Source organism: Cryptomeria japonica, chromosome 5 (genome assembly GCF_030272615.1).
Source record: "Cryptomeria japonica chromosome 5, Sugi_1.0, whole genome shotgun sequence".
Lineage (NCBI taxonomy): Eukaryota > Viridiplantae > Streptophyta > Pinopsida > Cupressales > Cupressaceae > Cryptomeria > Cryptomeria japonica.
This window is the reverse complement of record NC_081409.1, coordinates 448,441,156-448,460,451: the sequence shown is the minus strand read 5'-3', so window position 1 is coordinate 448,460,451 and position 19,296 is coordinate 448,441,156. Positions and strand designations below refer to the sequence as shown.

The 19,296-nt window shown below is 38.4% G+C and overlaps 1 protein-coding gene across 6 annotated transcripts in view; it reads left to right on the top strand.

Moving 5' to 3' along the window:
* The window catches only part of LOC131060721 (uncharacterized), a 96,179-nt gene extending 77,287 nt beyond the window's left edge, over positions 1 to 18,892 (top strand). For 5 of the 6 annotated variants that reach the window (XM_057994097.2, XM_057994088.2, XM_057994079.2 and 2 more), the window contains one exon: positions 17,925 to 18,738. In XM_057994097.2, coding sequence (XP_057850080.1) covers positions 17,925 to 18,023 — 99 coding nt within the window. In that variant the 3' untranslated portion in view covers positions 18,024 to 18,738. Of the gene's footprint in view, positions 1 to 17,924 lie in introns of all 6 variants that reach the window. The other variant, XM_057994107.2, reaches the window with a different exon arrangement.
* The last annotated feature ends 404 nt before the right edge of the window (positions 18,893 to 19,296 follow it).

Here is a 19,296-nt window from a genome sequence, read left to right as displayed (position 1 = left end):
TGCATGGCAGTATGGGCATGGGCTGCAAGCAACCGCAAATCTTTAAAGCAACCTGTGAAAGCAAAAAAGCTTTCGAAGTCTGCTTTAAAAGCTTTGCCCACGTCAAACTTCTTCAAAAACACAAAAAAAACAAAATCAAAGTGCTCTCTGTTTTTCAAAAGAAAACAAAAATTCGACATGAAAGAAAAGACTTTACTTTTGTCTTCTTTGTTTTTAATTAAATCAATGTACACTTTCCTTAGTTGGGTTGCTCCAGGCATGCACTTGTCTTTTATCTTCTGTACGTTGTTGTGTGTCTTGCTATGCTTTTCAACTCTTTTATCTCTCTCATTACGGGCTTCATGTAACAGGGCTTCTATTTTTTTTTTATCTTTCTTCCTATCACTTCCTTCCCTTCAAGAGATCATAGTACAATTTGCAACATAGGGATTGGAGGACAGGCCATCTATACAGGGGCTTCCACTTGTACCTTTTGTTTTTGATACTCTCAAGTTGAGCAGTTCATTTTTTATCCTTATGTTTTCTTCTTCCAGCTTCTAATTCTCTTCAGCCAGATTCTGAGCTGTTGCCTATTTGAATTAGGAAGTTTGCACTGCCATTTGAGCAGCCTCAACTGCTGATACATCCCCAACTCTTTTAATCATCAATGAAAAGGAGCCACTGCTCATATAGCCGAACTTTGCATGTCTGGGTCAAAGGCAGAGTCAGAATTAGACTTGGCCACGTCCATTTGATTTTTAAAAAAGTCATAAATGCCCCCTTTCTTTATCATGGTGTCTAATGCCATGGCTTGGGCAATATCCCATCCTGGAAGCAGCAAGCACTTGTTGGTTCTAACTATGGCTCTCTTCTCTTCTGAAGTTATGTTCTCAACTTCAATTTTTAACAATAGGGGAGCCCAACTACTTTCTATGGTGTCTTTTTCTTCTTATGATTCAATGGCTTTTTCTTTTGTTGCCGATTGGGTTTGTTTCCTTTTATAATTATGTAGCCAAGCAAACCTCTTGAACTCATTAAGTTTTACAACAAAATCATCCACAAGAACTCTTGGCAGACTCTATCCCTGATGATACCTGTTCCTTCAACACTTAAGGCATTCAGAAAATTCAGTCTCGAAAATGATCAGCTCATGTCCTCCTAAGTATTGGGGGTGTAAGTTGAACGTGGACAGTGCCTTGAAGGGTAATCTGGGTCAGGCTAGTATGGGAGGCATTGGTAGGCATTCAGATAAATCTGTAGCCTTCTTCTTTGCTGAAAAATTGGGAAATATAACCGATAATTAGTGGAGATCAAAGCTGTGACTCAAAGGTAATTATCAGCTTGTTATTTGATCTTAATTGATTCCATACTGAAAATTGGCAAATAGCAAGAGTTGGGGAAGATGCAGGACAAGTTTCAGGAGGTTCACTTCAGCCATGTTCCCGGAGAACACAATAAAGTAATGGATGGTCTTGTGAATTGGGCTCTTGAAAACTCTAACCTTATTTGTTATGGTCTGCCCCCTCAGTTGTGGTCGACCAAGCTTGAAGAGGATCTGAAAAACATTCTAGATACTGATTTGCCCCAATGAATTTTACTATGTATCCTTCTCTCTATATTGCCTACACTTGGACTAATAGTTTTCAGGATCGACCCAATCAAATATGTACACTTTGATTTCTATCTAATATGATGAGGTTCTTTTGTTTGAAAAATGTATTCTATGAAGCAAAATCGTGGTGCTTGTTTGTGTGTAGTGACCACAGTTGCACCCACTTTATTTGTCCTTTGGATTTTTGAGGGAATATTAATTTAATTCCCAATAAGTGAGACCACTCAACCATCATAAAATACAAGAATATATAACAAAGGAGTGAGTACCTCCTAAACTTCTTTTTTTTTGATCGATAACCAGGATAATATATTGCTTAAAAAGGAAAGATTACAACCATATAGCTGTTGAACAACCCACCACTACATGGGGTCTTGCCCCTACAAAACCAACAGAACCCGATATAGACACTGGACCTACGAGTCCAAACACTTCAAAAAACTAACCAAACAACCACACTTCCCTACCCAAAACCCGACAAACCCAAGGGACCTGCCTAACGAAACCATCCCAGGGCCTCTTCCCTTGAGAAATTCGGAATTCCTTGATTGGGGCCTGCCACATGAGTCTCCCGCCCACCACCTGGCATGGTTCCCGGCCTGCCACCACTAAGTAAGCTGCGCTCCACCACCTTCGCCTGCTTCCGAGGGATCTGATGGCGTATCAGTGGCCTCCCATCATCACCCAAAGGTGCTTCCGACTTGATTGTGGTCTTCTTCCCCCGAATTTTTGCTCATTCTGTCGAGCCCATTGCTCGCACAAATTGCACAACATCCCTCCACCCCTTTCTTGCATCCTCAAGCTGGAAATCCACAGGTCGTGAAGCCGACCAAATCACGAATGGTTGCAGCCCCCCCATTTCCACCCCAATCCTCGGCCATGGTTCTTTCAACATCTTCAAACCAGTGCCAACAACTGCACGAGCCACTACATCTTCCAACCCGCCCGACCATTTAGGTCGCAGCACCAAGGACGCTATCCTCTACACCTCCTCTGTCGACCCACCCACCGTCAAGGCGAACGCAACAAACAACGACGAGATGTCCAGATTAGTTCGAGGACGACAATCAGACTCTAGGAATTCCTCCCCAACCATCAACCGTACTGCTCTCCAAAACACCTCCCCATCAACCTTGAACACATTCAACAGCCTATTGCACGAAATTGAGCCGCGAAATGCTAGCATCTGACCGTTAGTCGACAAAGAAAAATTGGCCTCCATCCCGCCTCTCGCCCTCGTCCAAAAACCTGCGCACACAATCAAAGCCAAGGCCAATAATTGTAAACTGCCAGGAAACCAAAAACCAAGGCCCTAAAATAGCCAGTGCCACCCCAAGACATAATTACTTCCCACATAGCACCTCAAACCAAGCATCATCACCAGAACGGCTCGCCGATCTTCTCCATCATTGCTCCGACGCCGCCAATACAACTTGCTACATGATCGTAGATCACACTCCACGAGGGACATTACTTCCCACAAATCCAGTGTCAAAATCAAACCACACAGGCTCAAAAAAACAAAACAACTCGGGTTCTCTTTCCCCAATATAAGCAAATCAACTTAAGTCTTGAGGCCATACGTTACGAAGGTCCTCAAAAAAACAAAAGTTGCTTTCCAAAGAACCATTTGCTCCCACATTGGAAAGCTTGTTAGCCTCTGTATTTGCTTCTCTGAGAACATGTGACACCTTAAAATCTTCGAACCCACAAAGAAGAAGTTTCATTCTTCTTACTATCCCATTCACCACAATCTGAGAGTCTCCTTCCAAATGGAGTTTTTTCACTCCCAGTTTCTTAGCCATAAGGATGGCCTCAATAGCCGCTTGGCACTCGGCTTCATTGTTCGAACCATCCACCAACCTTTTAGCCCCAATGGCTATAGTGTTGCCACATTCGTCTCGAGCTATGACACCAACTCCAGAGGCCCCGAGATTTCCCCTTGAGGCACGATCAAAGTTGACCTTAGTCCACCCCTTGTCTGGCGGATCCCACTCCTGCCTTATGGCACCCTTTCTTTGAAGATTAGCCCTCAAAATCCCATTAGCAGGCCTAAGTACCTCCTAAACTTCTTATGAGGATTCATTTTCTTGAATTTAACCAATTATTTAAGGATCTCCTTGGAAATATACTTGCCAAAATTGTTACATTGAGGGTGATAGTTATTGCATAGATAAGCAAAAGATGCTTCAAATATGCTCAAATCAATGTATCGCCCTATATCTTGATAGAAAGATTGATGAGCCTCCTAGAAATATGGATATAAGTTCTCGTCATCTAATGATTCAACCTCCATAGAAGGAATAATATTGTCAAGAGGATTTTCCTTCCCAATGACCAAGGAGATGTTTGTGAAATAAAAACTTTGTTCCTCTAGAGATATTCATGCTTCTTTTATACTCAAGGCCAAATTCTTTAATTTTATTACTGCATCAGCTTCTAGCCTCAGTTCCAACACCTTGATGGAATTCCTGTCTAACTAGAAAATTGTTTGTCCATCTTTTGCCTTCATCTCTCTAGTGCTTTCATTGCAACACCTAGAAACATATTCTATCGTACCAGAGGAAAACATTTGGTTATAACTGCCTTGTCTAAGTTCAAGGTCGATATGTTCTCTTCTCTTGCACCATGATTTCAAGAACAACTATAGGATATCTAATTTTGCCCTTGACATCTTCAAAAAGCTTTGTAGATGCTTCTCCCTTTCTACTAGATTTGTTATGCTTGTTTGCCGCCAAAGGGATGGAAGAGGTGGTATTTTTCTCAAGTCCATTCTTTGTGTAGGAAAATAATACTAAAGTGATTCAGCAAATTGTATAAGAAGCACACACACAATACTGAGAGGGGTGGGTGGGAGGGGAGTGAATCGGTATTGCAAAAATTTAACCCCTTTTTAAAAATATCACACAGAATTGTAACAACAATAACCACAATGACGATTACACCAGATATCTTGTGGAAAACCCTTTTGGGTAAAAATCACGACAACAAAAGATTTTTATTATCTTCAAATGGGCACCAACCCAGATTACAAAGCAATAGTCAAAAGAGAGCTCCAACTCTCCTCACAACACCAACTTTGAATAACAGAGGCTCCAACCCCTTAAACATTCACCAATCTGTATCTCAAAGAACTCAGGATAGCTTGCCTTCAAGACTATTTCATAACACAACATCAAATAGATACAACCCCAAGTCACAATTTACGATCATTTTAATAAAACCATCATTATCAACAAAAACTGCTAGCATCCAAACATCTTTACTCCCGTCCAAGAAAAACATCAATACAATACATAGCATCAAATATATAGCTCAGCATACCCACACGAACAACAGATATTCAAAACATATATCATGAGAAAATATCAACTTAGGAACCCAATACATATGTGAGGAGTTGTTTTTTCACAGCACCGCAAAACTTCACTTCTCACAATAATCCATCCAACTTCAATGCACTACGCAAACAATAATACTTTTCTGCGCCTCGCAGTCGCCACAGCACCACCCCAAAATTCTAACTGGCCCTTGTATGTTTTAAAAAAAAACAAAAACAAAGCAATATATCTTCATAAACGACTCTTCATGACTCAAGATTTACAGCAGCTTTAAAAAAAAAACCATTTCGCCATGCACAAAATCAATAAATACGATTCTTGTTCCTGCCAAAACTTCAATAATTTTTAGCAAGGCACAACTTATAGAAAATAACTTCCTCATCATTCACGGTGGCTCCATCTTCACATTAAAAGGTTTTTAAATCTGAAACAGCATCTCCTTCAAAAACTCGACTCTTCCATTATCAGGCACGAAAACTGCTTCACTAAAGAAAATCTACCGTGACTCTGCTATTTCTAAAAGGAAAGATGATACACCAACGTGTCACCACTCACGCACAACTCAAAAAAAACTTATTAAAATCTTCCCTCTCTTTTTGCACACCCAAAGATGCAATGATATTTGAAAAAAAAAAAACAACCTCCACCCACACTTGCGGAGAAAACAAAACTGTTGCCACACATACCATAATCTTACAGAAACAAAGGCTCAAACCAAAAAACGTCCAGCCATAGTGTCGCCAACATAAAAATAGGCATTATATAAATACAAAGACTCTATTGAGCTGAAGCCACCATTTCAAAAATGTAAGGCATCTTGAATGAGTCAAATTTCGTGGTATGCAGCCCACATACATGGCACAATGCTCAATTAAACACATAGGCCTTTTTAAGGAAAAAATTGATCACCACGACTCCACCAAGCAAGACGTTTTTTCAAAAGAACAAACAAACTAAAACTTAATGCTCAGCACACCCGAGGAGGATAATTCATATTTGATTCACATTGAGCCGTCACAATAAATAAGCCACTTAACTTAGGATATTCAATTCACATAAAAAAAACTTCGAACCTTTTAGAAGTCCAAATGATGATGTAGCAAATAATCTGATAGAACAGCTGACAAAGTGACAGGTAAGCACACAAGCTGTTGATGCAGACACTCAAGCTGCTGAAGCAAGCATACACACAACTCAAGTACATAAGAAACCAAGTAGCTCTAGCAAGCAACCAAACACACAGGGAGCTTAACCAACCATGCACACATGAAGCTCAACCAAAATTCATGATCAAACTCAAACAAGCCTTTGACATCAATGACAAATAATCCAACAAACTCCCCCTTTGTCATTGACGACAACTCCATCTCCTTCTGCAACCTCCTGAAACCAAGAAAACAATACATCTCGCCCTTTGACATCTATGACTAAAAGAAAGCTGCAATTAACCAAAAAAATGGGATAATCATCAACATAAACAACTACAGCCTTTGACATCAATGACAAATAATCCAACAAACTCCCCCTTTGTCATTGACGACAACTCCATCTCCTTCTGCAACCTCCTGAAACCAAGAAAACAATACATCTCGCCCTTTGACATCTATGACTAAAAGAAAGCTGCAATTAACTAAAAAAATGGGATAATCATCAACATAAACAACTACGATCAGCATATGTTTACCTTCCTTTTTAACATACATGTTGCTGTCCGGTATGCCTCTTTTGAAACCCTGCTGTTACAAATAACAATCCAACCTATCATACTGAGCACGTGGTGCTTGTTTGAGGCCATAAAGAGCCCTTCTTCAGCTTGCATACATAATCTTGATTTGCTGATAACACAAATCCATCAGGCTGTTCTACATAAACTTCTTCATTCAAATGTCCATTCAAGAAGGTAGATTTAACATCCATTTGAAAAACTTTAAAACCCTTAAAAGAGGCAAAAGCTAAAAACATTCCAATTGCCTCTAAACGAGCAACAAGTGCAAAGGTTTCATCGAAATCTATACCTTCAACCTGTGCATATCCTTCACACCCTAACCTTACCTTGTTTCTCACCACTTGGCCATCCTCATTCAACTTGTTCCAGAAGATCCACTTTGTGCCGATCACATTTTTGTCCTTAGGCCTCGAGACAAGTTCCGAAGTTTCATTCTTTTGCATCTGATCTAACTCTTCTTTCATAGCTGCTACCCAAGATTTCAGCTGCCTCTTCAAATGTTTTAGGTTCAATCATGGAGAGCAATGAAATATCATCATCTTCATAATAGTTTACTTTTCTCTTTGTTGCTGTAGGTCTGTCCTCTTGTAAGATTTGATTGATGGGATGGTTCTTTTCAACAAATCTTGAAGTGGTCTTAAGAGAAGTTCTAATTGTAGATCTATTTCCATCATGTGAAGGTGTAGGACCAACCGATACATCTGCTGTTCTAAACTGATTGTCTTCTGTTCCACCTTCAAAATGTTTACCAACACCTTCACTTTGATTGTTTTCAGGGGTATTTCTAGCATTGTTACCTGCTGTCCCAACTTGCACACTAGTAGAAGTTGACTGATCAGCACTTTCAGCCTCTCCATTCTGTAAATCATCGTCACAACTTTGCATTTCTCATAAGTGTTAGCAATATCATGAATTTTCACATTAGTGCTCTCAACTATCTTATGCAATCTCTTGTTAAAACACTTATAGGCTTTACTTTTTGAAGAATATCTTAGAAAAATACCCTCATCAGTTCTAGGATCAAATTTGCCTAAGTTATCCTCATCTCTTTTAATGTAACAAGAGCTGCCAAAGATTTTAAAATGCTTAATAGATGCTGTCTTAGCATTCCAAAATTCATATGGTGACTTGTTGTGCTTAGCTCGAATCAAACCTCTATTCGGAATGTAGACAGCTGTATGAACTGTCTCCTTCAAAAAACAATCACTTACTTTGGATTCATTTATCATGCTTCTTGCCATCTCTTGAACTGATCTATTCTTCCTCTCAACCACCCCATTTTGTTGAGGTGTCCTAATAGTTGAATATTGTCTTTTGATACCAAACTTTTCACAAAATCTCACAAAATCATTTAAGGTAAATTCACCTCCATTGTCTGATCGTAGGCACTTAATTTTCAGATTCTTCTCATTTTCAACCAAAGCTTTAAAGGCTTTGAACTTCTCTAATGCTTATGATTTTTCCTTTAAAAAAACCACCCAAGTCATACATGAGTAGTCATCAATTAAAAGCATAAAATATCTCTCACCTTGCATACTTTTTGTTCTTGTAGGACTACACAAATTAGTGTGTATCAGCTCCAAAGGCATCATGCTTGAGTACTCTTTTGATTTGAAACTCCTATGAGTTTGTTTAACTAATTGACAATCCTTGCACACAGTGTCAGATTGTTTAGTAAATTTAGGCAAGTCTCTAACAACTCCCTTCTTGCTGATCTGAACAAGATTATCAAAACTTGTATCACCAAATTTTTTGTGCCACAATCAAGATTCATTAAGTAAACTCAAACAACAAGTTACACTCTTAACATCATCAAGAATATATAAGTTGTTTGCTGCCCTACTTGGATCAGCAATATGAATACCATCTTTACTAGTTTTGCAACAATCAGAATTGAAAGTTAAACTATGTCCCTGATTACACAACTAACACTAAGCAAATTATGTTTTAAGCCCTCTACAAACAGCTCATTCTCAACTTTAGTTTTTCCATCATTCAACATAAGAGTACCTTTTCCAGCCACCCTTGCAGAAGAATTTCCATGAAACCTTACCTTGCTACCATTGGATTGCTTGAGAGTCAAAAATTTATTCATCTCCGATCATGTGTTTGGAGCAGCCACTATCCACATACCAAATATCCTTCTCATTTTGTGCAAGAACAGCTGTTTGCACAATCAAAGACTTTGTTTCAACCTCTTTCTCTTTCTTCCTCCACACTTTGGTTTCCTTAACATTGCTCTTGACATCTTTGTTTGAGAAATCTGCCCTGTTATTCTTACAAAACTTTGCACCATTTCCAATGTTATTGCATTTGTAACAAACATAATTATAACTTCTCAAAGGGGCAAAAGAGTTCTGATTCACAAATTTGAAATCATTTCTAAAAGACATTCTGCAATTTATTGCCTTGTGCCCAAAGTAATTACAAGCATAATAGTAACCATGAAAGAAAGAATGATTAAACCTGGTTAAGAGTGCTTGTCTAGTACTAGAAGGCTTCTTGAAACCATTATTTATGATTCTTATTGAAGAAAACTTTGAGCTATTTCCATCAATAGTCTGTTGTTCTTCTTTTGAAGACTTAGAGCTTTGACCTTCTTCAAGACTAACTCGACATTAATCTGAAGACTGTTTTTGAGAGGCTAGAAGATCATCCAAGTATAGTGATCTTTTCTAACTTATCTCTTTTTGGTTCAACAATGTTGATGATTTGTCTAACTTCCTGAGAGAGTCAATTTCAGCTTCCAATCTATCACAACTTTCTTCCTTCAACTTAATCTGATTTTTCAGATCCTCTGGAACCTTCTTAGCTTCTTCAATCTGAATTTTCAGGTCATCTATGAGCTTGTTAGCATCATCTAGAGCTTGTGATTTTCTGATTTTTTCTTGAGTTTCTTCTTTGAGCAGTAGCTACAAATTTAGATTTTTCTTCTTAAGACTCTTAATCTCACTGAGAGCATTTAACAATTCTTGTTCAAGATCCACTTCTCCATCTTCTTCATCAAAAACATCTTCATCTTCTTGATTTTCAGTGTGAGTTTTTTCTAGAGCCATAAACAAAATCTCATCACTCTGAGAATTTTCATCACTTCGTTCAGATGAATCACTTTCCTCCTTTGAATATAGACTCTTTTTGGATTTCCATGTCGTCTTGTCCTTTCCTCTGAACTTCTTGTTAAACTTAGGCTTCTTTTTGTAATTGCTGTCTTCGTTATTCTCATACAGACACTTGGGTGCAAAATGTCCAGCCTTTCCACAGTTAAAGCATTTTAGAGGCATCTTCTTCTTTTTGTTTGCTGAATTCCTTCACCCTTTTCATAAGCAAAGCTTCTTCTACGTCGGAATCATCATCCAAACTGTAAATTGAAACTTGTTCCTTTTGTTTGCCTCTTTTTGAAGCTTTGAAAGCAGTCTCCCTTATTGATGATTCTGTGTTTGTCCTCATCTCATATGCAATCAATATACCATGGTGCTTGTCAATGGACAATTTATCAAGGTTAACCATCTCCTCTATGGCTGAGATCTTTGCATCAAATCTTAAAGGTAAAGACCTTACGATTTTTTGAATAACCAAACTATCATCAACCCTCTCACCAAGACCTTTAAGAGAATTCACTACTTCATCTACTCTTAGAAAATAGGTTGCAACATTCTCATCTTCTTTCATTTTAAGACTTTCAAATTGCATCCTGTGAATCTAAAGCTTGGCTTTCTTCACCTTTTCATCTCCTTCATAGACATTCTTGAGTTTATCCCACATGGCTTGAGTAGTATCACAGTGCATGACTTTAACAAATTCAGATTCAGACAATCCACACAGTATAGCATTCATAGCCTTAACATCTTTCAAACACTTTTTGTTCATTAGCAGTGGATGGTGGATTTTATGGAGGTGTATAGCCAGTCGCAACACAATTCCAAACATCAAAAGCGAGTGACATGAAGTATGCTCGCATTCTAACACACCAAAAGGTGTAGTTTGATCCATCAAATAGAGGGACTCTGTTCGGTGCAAGACCTTCTAGAGCATTCATCTTCGTGTGCCAACAAGATCAACCCTCAAGCTTTAAAGCTTTAGCAGAAGGTACCGGCTCTGATACCAATTGAGAAGCACACATACGTTATTGAGATGGGGGGATGAATCAATATTGCAAAAATTAACCCCTTTTAAAAAATATCGCACAAAATCGTAACACGAATAACCACAATGACAATTACACTAGATATCTCGTGGAAAACCCTTTCGGGTAAAAACCCACGATATCAAAAGATATTTATTATCTTCAAATGGGCACCAACCTAGATTACAAAGCAATAGTCAAAAGAGAGCTCAAACTCTCCTCACAACACCAACTGTGAATATCAGAGGCTCCAACCCCTAAAACATTCACCAATTTGTCTCTCAAAGAACTTAAGAAAACTTGCCTTCAAGACTATTTCATAACAAAGCATCAAATCGATACAACCCCAAGCCACAACCCACAATCATCTTAATAAAACCATCATTATCTGTTAGAATCTTTCATACTGGAGTAAAATTGAGAGGGGGGGGGGGGTGAATCGGTTTTCCACAAGTATAAACAATTAATGTAGATTATAAACCATTTACCGGAGCACAATATAAACAACACAGTGAAGGGTAAAACTTTAAAGCATAGAACACAAAACACCAATATTTTGACGTGGAAAACCTGGTAAAGGGAAAAACCACGGTGGGAAACCCTACCCACAATCAGATAATACTTCTGCAGCAGTATGTGAAATAATTACAATGGGGATTGCACTTGCAATCAAGCCAATCGCCTAGAGCTCACTGCTCATCACAAAAGGGAAGTCTCATTGACTTACATAAACATCGGACTACAATTTGGAGAAAATGAACTGTGAAAATAGCATCTCATAATGCTTGATACAGTTCCGGTTAAGCATAGATGTCTGCCCTGCAACTCTAAAACCTTCTCAAACCTTCACTGAATGATATAACCTTGTTCGCACATAAACCACTCTTAGATAATGCAGACATAACCATACCATACCATCCTCTGCAAATTACATGAATATATCTCCTTTAAATATAGATCATCAACCTTGATAACAAGGTCGGCTAAACCCTAAACCCGTAAACCATAATTACAAAAATTTCATCACATGATACCACCGGACCAATATTATGATTTACATTACATAGCATGGACCTAATTCAAATTCCCAAACAATTATACCCGCCAGAAATTCCGCTAGGACCTATATCAACACGTTTCACCAACCGGTAGAAACCCTCTGTGCAAATAACACAGAATAACCGACCGGATCCAAATAGGATCACCAAATCATCAGGCCAGCAACAAAGCCACCAAATAATTAGGACACGATCAAGAACGCCCTCAGCACGTTAGGAACCATTTCTATAAGCGGGACCAAAATCACTTAACCAAATCATCGAATATCACCAACCGGTACCAAGAATATCAATCTGTAATCCAGAACATAAGCGATAGCTTTCGGAGCACCAATCATGAACCAACTAAATGTGACAAGTATATAACCATCTGAATAACCATCCAAAACCGAAGCAACCAATCTGATCATACTGGATCCAATCGGAACGGGAACCAACCAGGACAAAACCATATCCAACCGGAGCACAATGTTGACATCAATGACAACACAAACAATTTCAGCATATTGCCAACAATCTCCCCCTTTGGCATTGATGGCAACACTGAATGTGAAAAACATCCAAGTGCTAAGGAGTGCCAGCAATAATCCCAAACAATCAGAAAACAACAAAATATCTCTCCCCCTAAGATTATTTGTTTTTCACATGAACACCTATGCCCCTTTGACATCAATGACAAAGGGCTGATGCCAAACCAAATAGCTGACTACTCCCCCTGAGCAGCAGCATCATCCCATCAACCCGAATTAGAAGATGTTTCTGATAAGCTCATCGGATTGATGCATCCCTACATCTCTAAGTTTTTGTCGGAGGGGTGGTGACCTCCAACTGATCTCTGAGATATTCAAAAGTGTCTTTAGGGAATGGTTTCATTAGAATATCTGCACCCTGTTCCTTAGTAGGCACATAAACCAATATGATTTCTTTCGCTTCAACCTTTTCCTTCAAGAAATTATACCTTGTGGAAATGTGTTTTGATTTGGAATGAAATACCAAATTCTTTGACATATCAATAGCAGTAGTATTATCACAGTGAATAAAAATAGGCTCATCATAACTTACCCTTATATCCTTCAACATTTGCTTCATCCATAAGATCTGAGTATAGTTAGTTGCAGCAGCTACATATTCAGCTTCAACAGTAGATAATGAAGTGCATGATTGTTTCTTGCTTATCCATGAAACCAGTTTCTTCCCAAGAAAGAATGCACCACCTGTAGTGGTCTTCCGGTCATCAACATCTCCTACCCAATCTGAGTTTGTATAGACACATAATCTGAAATCATCCTTTGGATACCATAACCCATAATCTGTTCCTGCCAAATATCTGAGTATTCCTTTAACAACAATATCAAGACTTCCTCTCGGATTAGACTGAAATCTAGAAGCAATGCAGACAACATTCATTATATCCGGTCTGGTCTGAGTTAAGTACAGTAATCATCTTAATAAAACCATCATTATCTGTTAGAATCTTTCATACTGGAGGAAAATTGAGAAGGGGGGGGGGGTGAATCAGTTTTCCACAAGTAAACAATCAATGCAGATTATAAACCATTTACCGGAGCACAATATAAACGGCACAGTGAAAGATAAAGCATGAAAGCACAGAATACAAAACACCAATATTTTGACGTGGAAAACCCGGTGAAGGGAAAAACCACGGTGGGAAACCATACCCACAGTTCGATAATACTTCTGCAACATTATGTGAAATAATTACAATGGGGATTGCACTTGCAATTAGGCCAACCGCCTAGAGCTCACTGCTCATCACAAAAGGGAAGTTTCATTGACTTACATAAACATCGGACTACAATCTGAAGAAAATAAACTGTGAAAATAGCATCTCATAATGCTTGACACAATTTTGGTTAAGCACAAATATCTCCCGTGCAACTCTAAAACCTTTTCAAACGTTCTCTGAATGATATAACCTTGTTCGCACATAAACCACTCTCAGATAATGCAGACATAACCATACCATACCATACCATCCTCTGCAAATTACATGAATATATCTCTTATAAATACAGATTATCAACCTTGATAACAAGGTCGGCTAAACCCTAAACCCATAAACCATAATCACAAAAATTTCATCACACGATACCATCGGACCAATATTATGATTTACATTACATAGCATGGACCTAATTCAAATTCCCAAACAACTATACCTGTCGGAAATTCCGCTAAGACCTATATCAACACGTTTCACCAATTGGTAGAAACCCTCAGTGCAAATAACACAGAATAACCAACCGGATACAAATAGGATCACCAAATCATCAGGCCAGCCAATGCGAAGCCACCAAATAATTAGGACATGATCAAGAACGCCTTCAACACGTTAGGAACCATTTCTATAAGCCGGACCAAAATCACTTAACCAAATCATCGAATATCACCAACCGGTACCAAGAATATCAACCGGTAATCCAGAACATAAGCGATAGCTTCTGGAGCACCCATTCATGAACCAACTGAATGTGACAAAGCATACAACCATCTGAATAACCATCCAAAACCGAAACAACCAATCTGATCATATCGGATCCAACTGGAACAGGAACCAACCGGGATAACAGTAACCAACCGGGACAAAACCATATCCAATCGGAGCACAGTGTTGACATCAATGACAACACATAACAATTTCAGCATATTGCCAACATTATCAACAGAAACTGCTAGCATCCAAACATCTTGACTCTCGTCCAAGAAAAACATCAATACAATACACATCATCAAATATATAGCTCAGTGTACCCACACGAACAATAGATATTCAACACAGATATCATGATAAAATATCAACTTAGGAATCCAATACATATGTGAGAAGAGTTTTTTTTTTAACAGCACCATAAAATTTCACTTCTCACAATAATCCATCCAACTTCAATGCACTACGCAAACAATAATACTTTTCTGTGCTTCACAGTCGCTACAGCATCACCCCGAAATTCTAACAGGCCCTTATATGTTTTAAAAAAACAAAAAAACAAACACAATATATCTTCAAAAATGACTTTTCATGACTCAAAAGATTTACAACAGCTTTCAAAAATAACCATATTGCCATGCACAGAATCAATAAATACGATTCTTGTTCCTGCCAAAACTAAAATAATTTTTAGCAAGGCATGACTTAGCAAAAAATAACGTCCTCATCATTCACGGCGGCTCCACCTTCACATTAAAAGGTTTTTAAAATCTGAAGCAGCATCTCCTTCAAAAACATGACTCTTCCATTATCAAGCACGGAAACGGCTTCACTAAAGAAAATCTACCACGACTCTGCTATTTCCAAAAGGAAAGACGATACACCAACGTGTCACCACTCACGCACAGCTCAAAAAAAATTATTAAAAACTTTTGTCTCTTTTCGCACAGCCAAAGATGCGATAACATTCTAAAAAAACCAACCTCCATCCACACCTGTGGAGAAAACAAAACTGTTGCCACACATACCATAATTTGACAGATTCAAAGGCTCAAACCAAAAAACGTCCAGCCATAGCACCGCCAACATAACAAATAGGCATCATGTAAATACAAAGACTCTATCAAGCTGAAGCCACCATTTCAAAAATGTAAGACGTCTTTAATGAGTCAAATTTCGTGGTATGCAGCCCACATACATGGTACAACACTTAATTAAACGCATAGGCCTTTTTAAGGAAAAATCTGAACACCTTGACTCCACCAAGCAAGACGTTTTTTTTTAAAACCTTAACACCCAGCGCACACGAGGAGGATAATTCATATTCGATTCACATTGAGCCGCCACAATAAATAAGCCACTTAACTTACGATATTCATTACACATAAAAAAAACTTCTAACCTTTTAAAAGTCCAAATGATGATGTGGCAAATAATCTGATAGAGCAGCTGACAAAGTGACAGGTAAGCATAGAAACTGCTGATGCAGACACTCAAGCTGCTGAAGCAAGCATACACACAGCTCAAGTACACAAGCAACCAAGTAGCTCCAGCAAGCAACCAGACACACAGGGAGCTCAACCAACCAGGCACACATGGAGCTCAACCAAAATTCATGATCAAACTCAAACAAGCCTTTGACATCAATGACAAATAATCCAACATTGTGTACATGCAACAACATTTGAATGCACAAACCTTTCTCACATAATTGCAAATGAACACAAATTTACTCCCTAGGTCAATTGTAATTGAATGGTCATAGGGTAATGCTAGGAATAAGGTGTTGTACAACTTGCAGAAAAATGAATTATTTTAATTATGTAAAATGAATGCGTATTTGTGGTGCATCATTAGGAGATGTTTTTAGCCACATTGAGTATTTATTTGGTTCCACTAAATATTTTATGGGTAAGTAATAAGAATAAATATTGCAAATGAAACTTTGGCATACTATGTAAAGTTTAAACTAATAAACATAAAAAATATGACAATGATTGCATTGAACAATAACAATGGTGGGCATAGTTTTGGAAATGAAACTTGGCATGCTAAGTAAAGTTTAAACTAATAAACTTTGAAAGCATGAAATGATTGTATTGATCAATAACAATGGTGGGTGGAGGTTTGGGGTCAAGGGGCAGTGCCCCTTGCAGGCATTTGGGGGCAGAGCCCCCAATAGGGTCAAGGGGTAGTGCTCCTTGCAGGTGTTTGGGGGTAGAGCCCCTGGTGGGGTTTGAGGGGAAGCACTCCTCATGGGGCCTAGAGGCAAGCACAAAGAAGGCCTCTAAAACCTCACAAACCTTCATGATGAATGCCATTTTCACAATTTTATCACCTTTTTTGTTTTCACTAAAAGTGAAGATTATGGGGTGTTGTATAGGGTTTGGGAGGCATTGGTGGGGCCCATTGGCCATTAGGGTTCACCTTTGGGCATTGGTTTTTTTTTTCACTTGTTTTGCCTGCCAGCTGTGGGAGACTCTTGGGCATCCTTGAGATGGTCGTGGGACTCTTGGGAGTCGCTTGGCCGTCCTGGGGATGTCCAGGCGTCCCTATAGTTCTGACGGACGAGGCGGTGTGATGGAGGAATGTCTCCCCCAAGTCTCCTCATCTTGGGGATGTCTTTTTCTCGGAAACATGGGAATTTTTGTCTTATGGAGAAGCATAAGTCCCGAAAGCACTATTTAACAGGACAGCATCCTGAATTGTTGGGATGAAAAATGAACACCATACAAAAGGTTATGTCATCAAGTGGTTTGGAGTTGATGAGCACGGATCAGTTTCTAACTTGCAACTGTTCAAGGCTTATTCAATGTAAGAGTACCCAACCAATTTTTCTGTAAATGGAATTACGTGGCATTGCCTCTCAAAGGTTGAATCATCTCATTCCTTGTTTGAATGCCAATCTTTGAGGTGTCACTAGTTTATCTTTGTCTGCATCTTTTTAATTCCAATATCTTTCTATATCAACATACAGATTCCGTTGCAGGACTTTCTAGATCTATTCATTAGTGTCATTTTTTGCAATGATTTTCCAATTCAGATGCCTAACAGAAGGCACACTTCTTTGAGTTTTTTTGTTGGGTTTATTTGCATGTGTTTTAAATTTTAAATTGCCTAAAAGTTGCATCATAAATTCAGATGATCTTTCCTAGTTGCTGTCAGAACCATTTAAATATGCATGAGGAAATATTAGATCAGTCTGTGGCTCATGTGCTTTGGATCTTTAAAGCATATCGACTTCAGATATGGTAGATGCTTATTGATTAAAGATCACATTAAAATGTTATTTTGGCATATCTAGCCAGTTTCCAGCAAGTATTATGCAATTGAATATTTATTAATAAGATGGTCAATGCTAAGATCGCTCACATAGGAGTTTTGATGTATCAATGTTATGTTCAAGATTCTTTTTATTTCTTTCCTTATTGTAAACAGTATACCTGCAGCGTAAGTAAAGCTGGTGACACATTTTTGGAGGGATATATTCACTTACCACTAATTTGTTCCAGATAAACACTTTTTCTTCTCTTGCTCATGTTTACTCTGTAGCTTATATCCTGGAAATTCATTTTGTTTATGTCAATCTCGCTTGAGAGATGTGAATATACTAAAGCTATTTATTCATGATTACAGGCAAAACCACAGCTTGTTTACAAGAAGAGGAAAAATAAAATGAAGCATTGCATTGCTGAGGAGGGTCAAAACAGGATGGAAGGACCATCTCCTCTTTGAAGCACTTGGACAGGTAGCATGGAACAATAGACAGGGGCAACCCAATTTCAGAGATACGTAGATTCCTAAAGGCTATGTTGACCATAATTTTACTCTCCAGTTATTCAACTATTTTGTATGGGTACTATGATGAATTGAAACTGCCTAAAATAACTCACAAAATGAGATTTTAAGATGAAGATGCATTCTCTGGAGCTTACTTATGTTGAATACACAAGAGCCAGTAAAGATTTATCTGAACCAGTCTTGAAGCCATGCGGGAGTTGTATATATGGTGGGCTCTGTTGAGAAGGACGATGATGAGGAGTAACTGAAAAAATATGCTTGGAATGCAAGAATGCACATAGAGAGGGAGAGATGGGGGCTGAAGGGTTGGATGCGAGTGAGTGTGAGGCTAGGAGTTGCTTCATAAGATTCCGCAGTCTAGAAAGTCATGGAAGGTGGGAAAAGGTACCATCAAAAAATGAGGGGCTTCTATGTAGATGGTGTGTTTCCTTTCCAAAAAGTGTTTTAAGCCTCAAGAATGGAAAGAAAGCAGTTTTAGCTTGGCAGATAGTAAAGGCACGCTTTGCATAATGTGAAAAAAGTAATGGTAGAAGAGAATCTTGTTTGAAGAAAACATTTCTTAATTCATCCAATGAACATTTTAATTTGTCTCTGCCATTTGGTGTGGTAATCTGATCAATTTCATTTTTATATCACCATTTTTTTTGTATTGCTTATTGTATATTTTTCCGGTTCTATCGAGTTCTTTTTATGTATGAATATACGAATCACCCATATGAATCACCTGGGTTTAATTGTAACGGGGACATTGATGTGAAGCAATGGGGAATTTTGATGAAAGAAGGATTGGTACTATTGAGACATTGAAGATTGGTTGGTGACCTGCTTTGGAACTGTCTCAGGCCTGCTATGCTCCGTTCACAGCTATCCTTACAATGTCACATTCATTTCTATTCTCAAAAGTGCAAAGTAAATTGAATTGAATATCTATAAAGACAGTGTGTTCACAAGCTGTAGAAGGATTGGAGGGCTCATCATGCTTCACATGCATCTCAGATCTTTTAAATATGCAACCTATTAAAATGTCATTGTGATCTATAAATATGCTAGTGTACAAAGTGACTAATTCAATTTTTGTAGGGACAATGTTTACATACAACAATGTGGTTCTAATCGAGTGCCATTATCTTGAAGACATTGTAGAATCAGTTTTTGACCTTTTGTGTAGTTTGCGATTTGCACCATCTCAATCCCAAATGTAACATGC